Source organism: Mastacembelus armatus, chromosome 5, assembly GCF_900324485.2.
Source record: "Mastacembelus armatus chromosome 5, fMasArm1.2, whole genome shotgun sequence".
NCBI classification, from domain to species: domain Eukaryota; kingdom Metazoa; phylum Chordata; class Actinopteri; order Synbranchiformes; family Mastacembelidae; genus Mastacembelus; species Mastacembelus armatus.
Genome location: NC_046637.1, coordinates 18,722,042 through 18,735,588, shown reverse-complemented (window position 1 = coordinate 18,735,588; position 13,547 = coordinate 18,722,042). Strand labels below are relative to the sequence as shown.

Sequence of the window (13,547 nt, the reverse complement as noted above, 5' to 3'; positions counted from 1 at the left end):
TTAATCATGTGGCATGTGTTCAAATAAAGGAGGTTTCAGTGTCTGAGGTTGAGATACTTTAAATATATTTCAGTTTCATAATGTTAATCCTGATCGTCCAGCTGTTCAGAGGTTAAAAAGTCTTTTAAGTTTCTCAATTCCCCTTTCTCAGACATTTAGACATTTTTTAATGTGCAAACTAGAGAGAGCCACAAATTGGGTGAGTATCAGATAGTCAGTTTTAGAGAAAACAACTGCTTCTGACAGACTGTGCTGGCTGTGAGATTTGTTGAAGAAAATAGAAAATGTTTTTCCCATCTTTACTTAGGGAATAATGCTTTATTGTTCCCCATGATTGTACCTTATTTTAGCAGGCAGAAAGAAATATTAATTGCTATAGACTGACCTAAACCATGTTTCTCTGCAGATGGGCTTCTTTAAAAGGTCGGATCCGTACGGCACGACCATGGAGAAGGCCCAGCTCAAACCACAGGCATCCTCTGAAGCTTAGAACCAAAAATAAGAAACCTCCCCCAAAGCTGATCCAAAAAAAAAAAAACTGGAATTACAATCACTTTCCCAAATGAACAACAGAACCTGGTAATGATAAGCAGGCCACCCATTTATGAAGGGGCAGTAATGGGTGTTGTATCACTGGAATACTAAATATCTGGTGCTGCACTAAATCGCCAAAGCAGGAAAGACTACAGGGGTCATGCAGCTGACTATGCACTGCTGTTTTGGACATTCATTTGTACAAGATACATAAGCTTCTGCAGAAAGACAGTCAAGGACTTACTACATACAAGCTCATCCCTGTAGAAATAAGCTGCCTTGTACTCAACGTGTTGAACAGGAATGAACTCTGCAATCCCAGTATCTGATACTTCTTGCAATTCCTGCTTTTGGATGACCTGTACACCACTTGTTTATTTATGGCACAGTGTCTTGTTGAATGTTGTACTGTACTGTGTGCAGGACAATCCTGATGAAAGAGAAATGTTTAACTTGAATTATTCCTCTCCCATATTGGGAGGTATTATGTCTCTGTTTTAACGTCTGTTATGTATTCGTTGTTTTATGTGGCTCAGAATAAAGCCTAATTTTGTATACTCACCCAAAATGTTGACTGATGTGAATAAACAGATACAACTGAACCCCTTGCTACCAACATGAGGTATTGTATGTGGGCAGTGGACCTATAATGAAAAACAGATGAGTATATCACAGTGATCGAACTACCACAGAATCAATTCAGTTTTTCAAATTGGCTTTGTTCTTCACAATGTGTAAAAAATCATTTCAGCAAATAAAATAATATTTATCAGATCTAGAGTAGAAAAAGCACTCCACATTTTCTAATTTCAGAGTGGGGTAAAGATAATCAATTCATAGTTGTATGATTTAACATATTCTGACTACACCCAGTTATGTAGTGGTCCATGATCTCCCTCTGATGGTGGTATATGTTACTACCACTGAAACTATACCTGTCTTCTGATGCCTTCATGCACCATCAGAGATGTCAGAGTGTGTACATCTTATTGTATGATTTAAGGTGAGCACAGAGAAGTTTGTTTTCTTTCTGGAGATAATTGTGACATTTTTCTAATGTCCATTCTGGTCATTCTACACAGTGAAGTTCAAATATTCAAGTGCAGTAATAAGCAAAGCACATATGTGAATGAAAGGGGACCTGAAGTCACTTCAAGTGAAGAAAAGGCCCTGCACAATCATCAAGCTGAATACCAAGAATCCGAAATGAAAGTTCCATAACAAAACCTTTACAGTCAATAATCTCTGTACTAATTAAACTACTGCAGGATCTGTAGCCGCTGAGCTAATTAGATGGTGCAGAACTTGACTGGACCTGGTTTGTGCTTGTTGCCAACTCTCTGGTCATCTGGAATGAGTCTGTTGGAGCTCAGTTATGGTAAATGAAAGAAGTGAAACAAAATGTTGTTTTAGTGTGATTATGAGGTGTGTTTTCTGCCCACAGCCCTACACAAGCTAGCTCTCCATAAGTGTTTGGTATATGATAAACCTATATATACAAGTCCAGGTGCAAAGTAAGAAATCAGGGCCTGGACCTGGTCATCACCTCGGTTTAGTCATCATTCTGTTTCCGTGCCTTTTACTGAAATGCTAGATTGTTGCTCCCTTCCAACCTGCCCATGGGGTGTTTTTCATTTCTCCTACTGTCCTGTCCTCTCCCTCCCTCTTACTGTACTTGTGCGTGTGTGTGTGTGCGTGTGTGTGTGTGTGTGGTTCCTGGCTATAAAAGCCACAGTCCAACAAGGGCACTGCTCTGCAGAGGAGCTCAAGTGTCAGAGAAACAAGAGTCAGAGAAAACAGAAGAGTGCACTTGCCTTCCTTTGGCTGTGAGTAATGTATTAGCTGTCCCAAGTACTTAGACAGAGTGTGTGTATTTATGTTAAGGCATGCCATTAATGTGCATCTGCTGCATTGTTTTTTTGTGTCTTGAATATGCAGGGACATATGACTCAGCTGATTGTAACCGGAGCCTCAGTCAGCAGTGAAATGCAGCAGCAAATATAGAGCCAAGTGGTGTTACATTTGTTTTCTTTGCCTCCATGGACAGATATTTGACACATAGATACAAAACGCAGTTTATGATTTGGTGCACTATGTAATCTACACATAAGCTAACAGAGCTTGGTAAGGTAAAAACAAAAGTAAATTATTACTGTTATTTTTGTATGGTAGCATGTAATCCCAGGTTGTTTTCCTGTGACTAATATGTGTCTGATAGCTGATCCTCTCTGATACCTCCTATTTGGGATGTACAGAGGGAGGCTTTTGTCTCATCTGTTGTGATGTGAGTCAGCAGACAGGGTATTATACTGTTTGAGTTTGGAATCTGCAGGACTCTGCTGTTTTATTTTTAACCTCCTCACCTCATTAGACTCATTGTACAAACCCACTTTCATTCATTTTTTGATTCTACTAAATACTGTAATGATTTCAGTCAGTCTAAATTGGTTGTGCGCTATCTTGCGAGAATATGAATAGGTGGCTGCATATTCCAGGAATGGATAAAGATGCAGTTTGGAATGAACCAATGCCTGATTTGTGGGGGTGGATAGCTGAAAGGATAGTGGAGGGAACCATTGATCTAGGCTGCTTCTTCCTGTTTCTCCTGTGCAGGCCCTGTCTTCTCTGTATAAGCTGCAATCATGGCCAGGAACCTGCTAAAGAATCCCAGTGGGGAAGGTAAGCTGTCCTGGTCTTTCTGGAGAGTCTGTAATGTGTGTTTTATGTTTTACTCTATAAAGTAGTTTTAGAGTGGCATGTTTTCAGATATCTGCCAACACACATGGTTAAATACGTGTTCAGTCTTAAAGGAATCATTTGGCATTTTGGAAACTAACACATATTTACGTTCTTGTCTTGATCTTGTGCCTTCTCTGTTGCTGGTCAAATTTAACTTGCTCTTAAAATTGCACTTGATTCATTAAAACTTTGATAGTGTACACAGCATGACACTGGTGGTGACACCTTAAGACTGCATTTTCCTCTCAGAGCAGCTGGAATTCTGGGAGCTGACGGAGAACGGTGGGTGCCAGTGGAAGGTGGAAGACATGCCTGGAGATTGTGGTCATGACTTTTCCAATGATGGAGTCACTAAGTATTTTGCAACCTCCTTTGAGTGAGTGTTCATTATGAAATTTCTCATTTACAAAAGCATCCAGACCTCTAAGTCACTATTATGTAGAAGCCCCTTTAAAAACAATCACAGCTTCCAGTATTCTTGAGTAAGTCAAATTCTCTGAAACTGTGCCAGATTGGATAAGAAGAGCTGCCATCTTCAGGTCTCTCCACAGATGTTGAGTGGTGTATAAGTCTGCTCTTTGGGTGCCACACCTGAACAGTCAGTCTTGTCCTGAAAACACTCCAGCAGCAGTGCCTGGCTGTATGTCTCACTAAGTAGTTGGAACAAAAAATCTCAAACTGTCCAAAGTACAGATTTTCCCACTGTATGTGTTTCTTTGCAGCAACTTGACCATTAACACCTGATTCTTGCAAAAACAAAACAAAAAAACATTCTGTGTAAATGTGTCTGCTAGCATTGATGTGGGTGATTTCAGAGGCTGGAAACCTATCCTCTGAAATAAACTTGTCCTCTATATAAATAACTCTTGGTTTTCATTTCCTGGGACAGTCCTCATGAGAGCCAGTTTCATCATAGTGTTTGATTTTTTTTTTTTTTTTTTTGACTGCAAACAAACTTAATATTCTTAAAATATCTGGACTGACTGACCTTCATCTCTTAAAGGGATGATGAACTGTCATTTTTCTTCGAGTGTTGTTGGGCTTTTGGCTTATGCTGAATTATTGCAGTAGATGAAATGTGCTGTTTGCTGTGTACCAACATTACCTCAACGCAACACTGTTGGTCTCAAACCCACACCTGTTAATTAAAAACCACTCCAGGTGAGCATCTCATGAAGCTGTTAAAGATATTAACTTCAAGGCAAACACTGACTTTATATTTTGCTTTTACATGTTTTTGCTATAAAATTATTTTATGGTTTTCATGTCCTTGTTAATAATCCACAATAATCTAGATCACAAATACTGTATTGTCTTTTAATTTAGTGTTTGTCTTTTCTAATCTCACTCTAATCAGTCTTATGCAGAATCATCCTGATTTGTGAAAAAATGTGTGTCCTAGGCTGTGTCTGAAGAGACAGGTGATCGACTTGTTAGCGGAGGGTTACTCCTGTGAACAGTTAGATGCTCAACCTGCTGTCACAGTGGAAGATTGGTAAGACAGAGGGAGACTGACTTGTGTGTACAGCATGTATCTTCTCCTGACTGCAGACTGGCGTTATGGGTTAATGTGTGGCTCGCCCTGCAGGTATTGCGGGAGGACAGACTGCGGCTGCGTTTACCAAATGACTGTGTGTCTGCTGGACGAGAATCATGAGGTCCTACAGGAGTTCAAACCGGAACCAGTAACTTTTGACCCTGATTGTGACAACTGTTCATGGCAACAGGTACACACACAGGAGTGTTCAGTCAGTGAGGCACATAATCATAAACATACCCTCAGTTGTACATATTCAGTGGTTTTCTATTTGAATTCCAGGTCAGGCATACATTTTCCGAATATGGCCCTGGAATGCGTTTTATCTCCTTTGAACATGGAGGACAAGACACAAAGTACTGGGATGGTTGGTTTGGAGTCCGGGTCACTGAGAGCTCTGTTACTGTTGAGGTCTGAACGAGAGGAAAACAGTCTACAGGGGAACCAAAGAGTAAGAAATACTGCAAGCTGAAGGGGAAAGTGAAAATACAGTAAAACAAGTGCTCCAGAGTGACAGAGTGCCTCATGCACCTACTTGCTTAGCGTTGCTCCAAATCTGTAAAACACTGAGATGGTGGTAGCATGGCTTTATGACTCTTAACCTTTAAAATTCCTGCTTGCAACACAGTCATTAATCATAATTCATTAACTACTACCTCTGCACTCGACATATCCTGGCATTTGGGGGATGAGGGTGTAACTCATCAAGCAGTTTATGATTAAAAATGGGAATTAAAATCATGCAATAAATTGAATTGTCATTGACAACTCAAAATTAAGTGGTGTGGTTTGTCCTCATTTACAAGAAGCTGACTGCAGATTCGCAGACTGTTGTGACCAACTAGACTTACTTTGATAATGAAAAAATCATCCTGGCATCAGAGAGGCACGTGTCTTATGAGTGAGCAGAGAATAATTTGCAGGCTGAGGAAAAAGACGTTCATGGGTACACAGAGAATTCTATCTTGGGTGTAAGTGAACAAGTGTCCAATGATCATGTGAGGACTTCATGAGCATAACCTCAGACGATTCAGCACAAAATGTAAAGTCCTGGTCAGACTTAAAAACCGAAACATCACGTTTACAAAAACATTCTATGGACTGATGAAACAAAAACCAACCTCTGTCAAAATGACGGAAAGAGGAAGGTGTGGTCAAAATAAAGAAATGCTCATGATCCACAATACCACATCATCTGTCACACATAGTGCAGTTCTGCTATGGTTTAGACATGCACTGTATTGTTGCTAATGGAACTGATGTCCTGGTATTTATCGATGATTTTACTGCTCATGGAAGCAGCAGGATTACTGCAGAGATTTACAGCAGAATCCAGATAAATGCACCAAACCTAACTGGACAACATTTCGGCAGTCAGCAGGACAATGATCCCAAACATACGGACAAAGCAACCAAAGAGCTCTTCAGAGTGAAGAGGTGGGACGTCCTCGGCTGGCCAAGTCAATCACCTGATCTCATTCTACTGAAGACCAGACTAACACAGACCTCTTAACGACTAAGAGCTAAAGGTCTCTGCATTGAAGACTACATATCCATAGAAAATGTAATAGAATTTAAGTATAAAGTAGCTTCAAATGGATCACCTCAAATATCTCATAACTCTACAGTTATGGAGTAAATGCACTTTCCTTCATTGCCTCGACATTAGTCAGTTGATCTAAAATAATCGTTTAGGGCCAAATGAAATTAAATGTCAAAAAGATTTATATAAATGTGCATAGTTTTAAAAGTACTGACTGATAAGTCAGAACAAGTCAAGGTTTCTACTATTTATGACAAAACTATGGTGTGAGAGCCTAAGCTACCCTCAGCAATTGAATTAATTTCATAATGTTTCATTCACCCTTTAGTTTCTTCTTGCTTTGTATTTTGGTCTATTTCTTCGGTAAATAAAAGCCTGTCTTTTTGAAATTTAAACACTGTGTCCTTTGCCTGACTACACGGCCCCTAACATAAGGAAATAAACTTCTCCAATGGTTTCACTAACTTTTAAATATCTGAGGCTGAGTATCCTTTGAGTACAAAGCTTTAATAAATCAGCAAAAATGTCCAGAAACATGTTTTCACTTTGTCATTAAGGATTATTGAGCGTAGAAAGATGAGCAAAAAAAAAAAGAACTATGTCATTCACTTAAAATCAAATCTGCATCACAAAATGTGCCAAAAGTGAAGAGGCCTGAATACTTTCTGAAGATGCTGTATGTACTGTACGTGCAGACACAATCGCATAAAAACTGATTAAAAACTCTTTTTATTTTCATTAAATCAAAGTGGTATAACTTTCACATAGATGACATATCATATAAAGAGATATAAATATTTTGATGTCAATAGGTATAAATATAAGTTAACATTGACAGACATGACTGTGACAATAAAATGGATTAGTAACTCGTGTACAGGGTAGCTGGCACTGCACACAATGTTCTACATGAGATAAGTGTTCAAAGTGAGCACCATTAACACTGACTTATTAAGGGCACTGTCAGTTTTAAAGCTACAGTAAGCAAGCAACTTGCTGTTCTGCTGTTCCTTTCGAGAACCAGTAGCTGTGAATTACCTTCTGTAAACAGCAGCTAACGCCATTGGTGAATTTAGCTTTAGTGGACTATTTCTATTTATCATGGCCAATGTTAGACAGTTAACATGAGCAAACAACATGATTTAACTTTGGTGGTGTTGGCCACGCAGCAACAAAATGCAGCCAGGCAGGCAGAGGCAACCAGCCTTCAAAATGACAACTGAATTGTCTTGATGTGAATGGATGTTTTGTAGTTGGAGGGCGGAAGCAGAACACTCCAAGGTTCAAGCCAACAACAAGCCAACTGAAAATTACCTGTCATGTCATACGTTTCCAGGGTAAGTATTTATCAAGCATCATATAACCATTCCTAGGGATCAGGCTGAAAGTGAACCTAGAATTACAAACACTCTTACCTCAGAGTGAGACATCATTCATGACACTGACTGCTGCTACTCTGAAGAGAGAGTGTGATGTTTTTGTTTTAACACATTCATAATTGAGAGCTCATGATGATGTATTCTAATTTTTCTGACAGTCACAGTTTGGAGTATTAGACAAGTGTTGAACTGCAGGAAATCGAACATTCTTTAAGTACAAATCACTACTGAGATTACAGAAACAAAGGTACTATGAGAAAATTAAAAGCTTGATCTTGTATATTAATGAAGTCATTTACGTGGCATTTTAAGTAATTATAGTGAGCGTTTAGCTTGGTTAAAAAATCAATACATATGCAGCACAGTAAAACCGGAAGCACCTTAACTTATATTACATTGTTTTAAAATATCTGCAGTAATGCGACATCTTTCATGTATTATCTATATTGTACATGTGAGTAAGATATTATAAAACTGTGAATTTGTCTCCTGTGTGTGTGTGTGTGTCTGTTTTTTTTTGGGGGGGGGGGGGGTTCATTTTGATCAAGTACTTAAGACTAAAAACTTTTGTTAGACCCTACCTGTGAATAAGTGATTAAGTTAATGAAGCTGATAAAACACATTTACTCCTTGTTTTAAAAGTTAGAACGAAACAGCCTCACTCTGAACAGGTTTGACCAGTTACAAGTGATTTCCTACTGTACGATGCTTCATAAATATGGGCCTAGATATCATATGTACATTTAAATTGATGTTTACATTTACAGAGGGAAGTTACTAATAGATGAAAAACATGCTTTTAACAGATTGGTCACTGAACAAAATCTATAAATTTGTCCATTCTTCAGCTATTAACACTGTTTTGGGTTTTTTAGTACATGTGAGTTTAATACTTGCATTTCATCTAGACTCTCCTCCTGTAGTCCAAACACATGCCGCTTAGGCTGATTGTTGACTCTGATTTGCCTGTAGATGTTCTATGTGTCAGCGCTGTGATGGACTGGTGATCTGCCCAGGTGTAGTCCGTCTCCCCCAAAGTCAGCTGGGATTGACCCCAGCCTCTCATGACCCTGGATAGCAGGAATAAGTGGCTGATAATGAATGGATGGATAGATTCACCTAGGATACTTTACCAAAATAATGAATTTGTACAGAGTTGAAAAAAGAGCATGCAAGCTCAGTTTCACTGTCGAAGAAACAAATGATGACATTTAAGAAAAGGAAATGTCAGTGGCCTTTTACTGATCAGCTTATCACAACAGTACTCTGGTATATTCAAACTGGGGACAAGAGTCAGGAGTTCAGTAAAACATAAGGAGAAGGAGGAGTTTGTCCTCCTTTGTAACCCTCCGAGAACTTTTAAAGTTTTCTGCAGAGCCACAAACGTATAAGTAAGTATGTGCGCGTGCAGTAGTATGTGTATACGTGGCGTTTTTGGAGGGTGACAGGTCCAGGTCCAGATGAAAAAGGAAGGCAGAATAGATAGGGCTATCATTATTCTCCCTGTGACTGCATCTGTTTACAAAAGGACTCAAACTGCTGCTGCTCCAACTCAGTCATCACCTTGTTCAAAGCATAAATCTGTCAACAAAGAAGGAAAGAGAGCAGACACACAGGAGTTAATGTGACATATTGTGACACACTGGTAAAGTCAACTTTCTTGAAGTCAAGAACAGTGATCAGTGTGTGTGTGTGTGTTGGCCACCTCTGCTCTCTGTCTCTGTTTGAGCTCTTGCTGTGCAGACTTCTGCTTGGCTCTGTCTCCTCTAGTCGGAGTGGAGTTCAGCTTTGGCTTGTCTTTACGGCAGGCGGGCTCCATGGTTACAGCCTTCCACTCAGTCTGCCTGAAAGAGCTTTGGTAAAGGATTCATGTTTGTGAGCGTTGCTAATGTTTATGAGTTTGTGTCTCAAATATCCAGTGAGCCGAGCCTTAAATTTATCTACGATCAATCATTATTATTGAACCGTTACTCGGCTAACTAATGTTAGCTAGGCGCTAGCCCACATCAGACTAAAAGCAGATATTGGTGCATTTACCTGTTAAATGTAACAAGAGATAATGTTGATATAAAACCAACTATCGAGGTAGTTACTCCGGCTGTAGCTAGTCTCGACGTGTCACCGATAAACAAATCCGAGTTGAATCTTGACCACTGAAATGTTTGTACAAAGGTTCCCGTTGTTTCTTCTTCTGTTGTTTATTGCGCTCAACTAACCCACGTAACTGCGCGTGACTGCCACCCAATGTTGCGAAGTAGGAAATGTAAATTTGTCATTCATTCTGTAGACCAAGCTAAAACTAATGCAGTTTTTGAAGATGATGTTCAGTTTTTGTTATTAGACTATTTCAGAGACGTGTTGATTCATCTGTATGATCATTCTGGAAGCTGTAATTTATGCTGCTGTTGAACTGTAGGCCTACTGCAATATACCGTACTGACAGGTGTGTAATATATAAAATACTATTCATATCATTTAAATTAATATAACATTATTGCCCCTTATTATTAAGTGGAGTACAATTTTAATTACAAAATCCTTTTTTTCCATGCTATCCATCCATACTGAACAGAAGTGAGTAACTGTTCTAATGGAAGTATTTTAAAAAGGTTTCCATAAATAAAATCTATTTTTAATATTTAACAATTTCTCACATTTTTTTCATTTAAGGGCATATTGTACATGTTGTATACACTGTATATTTAAAATTGGGCACAACAAAATAATAGTACACTCACACACTCACCTCCACAGAGCATTGACCACCAGATGCCGCTCTTGTCCTGCCATCAAGCTATACTCCCTAGAGTATAGTATGAAGTATGAATCATTATCATTCAGCATAATTCAACATTAATGAGACTTTTGTGTCTGTGATTTGAGAGTAAAGCTTATAATGAGCTCATACTGCTGAAGTCTTTAGTATCACTAAGCCTAAGCTTGAGGAGCATAAAAAGAGACACTTATAAAGTATATAACAAAACTATTCTTTAAGTATTTTCACTTAAGATTTAGAACTGTTAACTGATAAGCATTACACACACACACACTGTGCACAGACTTCCCTCAGGGCATATCTTAAGCCCATCAATCAGCTGGGTGAGGAATGAGCCTGACACCAGCTGAAGGGTGGTCCAGAACACATGTATCACCTCCGAAATAAAAACAGTCATTACGCAGGGACAGAATGACTAGACCCTCACGTATAAAGTGAAAATCATCCTCTCAGACCACTACGTGACAGGTAGTCTCCAGTGTTGTTCTTATCTTGGGGTGTGCATGTATGCCCTCTGGCAGTGGTACGCCACAGAGATTTATCGCACAGCATACCACTGGTTTACCTGGATTTATCCTCCAACTACAGGGGAGAGCTCTCCCTCAGAATAATATCCTGCCAAGAACAACGTCTGCTGAACGCTGCAGACAACAGCCAGCCAGCTGCTCCATATGTACAGCAGCAATAATGAAAAACACGCTTACCTAAAGCTTCGAAATCAACAGCAGTGAATAAAATATGGTAACTCAACTTACACATCAGTGTTCTTGGGTGAAAACATTGCATTTGAAAGTTTTTCAGCATTTTCAGGAACTGAAGTAATAATCTGAAACTTGTCAGCTGTAGTTTTTTAAATGTTAAAGCTCATAAAGTCCTTTCACCCCAAAGATGGGAAAATTGGCAAGGATCTTTACCATGTGATGTGTGGTATGCAGCTTTAATTTGTTTGCATTGAACAGAAGACAAGCTGACAGCTAGAAAGTCGTCAGAGCTGTCAGAATAGCTGCCACCTACAGAAAATCCAGGGTGAAAGACGTCACAGTGCTGACCACGCTGTTTGACTGACAAGTAATTACTGAGAAGAGCAAAATAGGCACCCACAGTAACAGCTGAACCAAAGTTAGCAGCAAATCACTGGAAGAAGGTGATGCAAGAACAACCAGTGACTACATGACACCTTAACCTGCTGGGATGTCAATAATATTGTGCAGATGATGTTAAATGAGCATGGAGCATCTGCTTCATTGAAGCATCTGCTTCATTGGGACAATAGTTTGGTAGCCAGCAAACACTGCAACTGTCACATTTTATTCAAACATTGCTAACTCCTGATTGGTGTGCAGAAATATGCGACATTGTTTGTTTGTTTTTCAGGTGAGCCCCATGTAAAAACAAAGAATAAAGGCAAAACAGAGAAACAGAAATGTCCAAAACAAAACAAACAAAACAAAACATCATTCATAATATGAAGCTGATAGATTTACAGGGTGTTTAACATTTAATAACAACTGTTTAATTGAAATCAAGTATTGAAAATAAAATATTATATTATTTCAAAATTCAGTTTGACTGTAAAACAAAAAGCAAAGTATACCAAGCAAAATAATTTGAAGACAGAGAAGGTGCCAAATATTATTTTTCTAATGTGCAGCATGTACAGTAATGTTTGTATTTATGTACATTTAGCCAACAGACAGAGCTCCTTCCAAATGCACCTTATGCCTAAAATGATCTTAGTCCCATTAAAAAGGCCCTCTACACTGTGTGATTTCTTTCTGCAGGACACAAAATGTGACAATTGTGAGATAAACTTGGGAAAATCTTTGGTCTTCATTCAAAATAGTATAATGGAGTCCTAGTGGTCGTCGTACTGACAGTTGATTGGGAGCTTTGAAAAGAGGCTCTGCCAAATTTGTTAATTCAGACAAACCAGCTAATTAAAATATAATATGAAATGATGCAAAAGTGACTGACATCCATTTTTAATCATCTTTAAGGGAAAAATGCACTCTCCTCTTTCCTTTTTTTGAGGGTTTCACTACATTAAAATAGCTTGCACTATTTCCAAAACTTGCTTATTGTTTGCTGCATTTAAGAGATTTCTGACCTGCCAGTGGAAACTTACAGTTACACCTGAGCACTGTTAGGGAGAGGAGGAAAAGAGATGAGAAGGTTAAGAAGTAAGGAAAGTGAAGATGGAGAGATTTTTAAAGTTTTATAGAGTGGCAGAGAGGGCTGGAGAGCAGAGGGAAGAGGTGTGGAGCAGCGGGCTGCGGAGAGCGCACAAGTGTGTGTTAGGAGCCTTGTTCTTCTAAATTAAACTCTCTCTTCAGGGGGAAGAACAGCTCTGACTGCTCTTTCACACTAGCAACTCTGAACACACAAACTCACCACAACCTCCTAACCCTGCTCACCAGTTCACTGCCAAAACACACACACACACACACATAAGCACAGTGCACACAAATCCCCACAGACATGTACACATGCATACACACAAAGTCTTTTAGGACTAAAAATAAACAGCCATAGTAACTGTGCCTAAAATAATCAGACAAACACACACAAACATATACTTACTGTACACACATCCACCTCATGTATGCACACACATTTGAACATAAAAATGCAAACACCTTGTGTTGCTCTCTTCATACCTGAACCTCAATAGGCTTTCTGCTGCCCAAGCTAACAAAAAAAGATATGGACAGGATGTATCCTGACAGGGTCAGCACAACACACACACACACACACACACACACACACACACACACACACGCACGCACGCACGCACGCACACACACACACACACACACACACACACACACAGTGTGGACACACAAAGTGGACACAGTCTTTCAGTGCTTTGGTACACTGAGTGATCTACCTCAATCTTTTCAGTGACAGTAACATTTCCCTGAAAACATTTAGGGGAAGTCCTAACACCTACCAAATCCCATCTATGGTCAAGCCCCCTGTTCAGCTTCAAGATCCTCCTGGAGACTGAGGGATTTTACACCTTAATCTCCTGTCTCCACT

At 39.3% G+C, this 13,547-nt stretch overlaps 3 protein-coding genes across 4 annotated transcripts in view; 2 read left to right on the top strand and 1 right to left on the bottom strand.

Moving 5' to 3' along the window:
- Positions 1-1,136, top strand: part of LOC113129781 (integrin alpha-5-like) — a 30,155-nt gene extending 29,019 nt beyond the window's left edge. The window contains exon 30 of the mRNA XM_026305890.2: positions 407-1,136. Coding sequence (XP_026161675.1) covers positions 407-490 — 84 coding nt within the window. The 3' untranslated portion in view covers positions 491-1,136. The remainder of the gene's footprint in view (positions 1-406) is intronic.
- A 1,119-nt stretch (positions 1,137-2,255) lies between these two features.
- Positions 2,256-5,589, top strand: fbxo2 (F-box protein 2). 2 transcript variants are annotated; one of them, XM_026307407.2, is made up of 6 exons: positions 2,256-2,360; positions 3,148-3,213; positions 3,523-3,649; positions 4,676-4,768; positions 4,862-5,000; positions 5,093-5,589. In XM_026307407.2, the coding sequence occupies exons 2-6, from the start codon at positions 3,177-3,179 to the stop codon at positions 5,225-5,227; spliced, it is 531 nt and encodes a 176-aa protein (XP_026163192.1). In that variant the 5' UTR covers positions 2,256-2,360; positions 3,148-3,176; the 3' UTR covers positions 5,228-5,589. The 2 variants fall into 2 exon arrangements, with proteins under 2 accessions (XP_026163192.1, XP_026163193.1); XM_026307408.2 differs by having other exon boundaries at positions 2,296-2,360; positions 3,528-3,649.
- Positions 5,590-8,065: 2,476 nt separating this feature from the next.
- svbp (small vasohibin binding protein) lies at positions 8,066-9,919 on the bottom strand. Its single transcript, XM_026305816.1, has 3 exons — positions 9,770-9,919; positions 9,438-9,585; positions 8,066-9,313 (listed from the first exon to the last, which is right to left on the bottom strand). Exons 2-3 carry the CDS (start codon positions 9,549-9,551, stop codon positions 9,227-9,229), a joined length of 201 nt encoding a protein of 66 aa, XP_026161601.1. The 5' UTR covers positions 9,552-9,585; positions 9,770-9,919; the 3' UTR covers positions 8,066-9,226.
- Between the last annotated feature and the right edge of the window lie 3,628 nt (positions 9,920-13,547).

Bases quoted from the DNA above. Each gene is read 5' to 3' on its own strand.
- fbxo2 (XM_026307407.2), top strand. From the start codon at position 3,177: ATGGCCAGGAACCTGCTAAAGAATCCCAGTGGGGAAG. The intron at 3,650-4,675 runs GTGAGTGTTCAT...TGTGTGTCCTAG, and splicing joins TATTTTGCAACCTCCTTTGA to GCTGTGTCTGAAGAGACAGG. The intron at 5,001-5,092 runs GTACACACACAG...TTTGAATTCCAG, and splicing joins ACAACTGTTCATGGCAACAG to GTCAGGCATACATTTTCCGA.
- svbp (XM_026305816.1), bottom strand. From the start codon at position 9,551: ATGGAGCCCGCCTGCCGTAAAGACAAGCCAAAGCTGAACTCCACTCCG. The intron at 9,314-9,437 runs GTGGCCAACACA...CTTTGTTGACAG, and splicing joins AACAGAGACAGAGAGCAGAG to ATTTATGCTTTGAACAAGGT.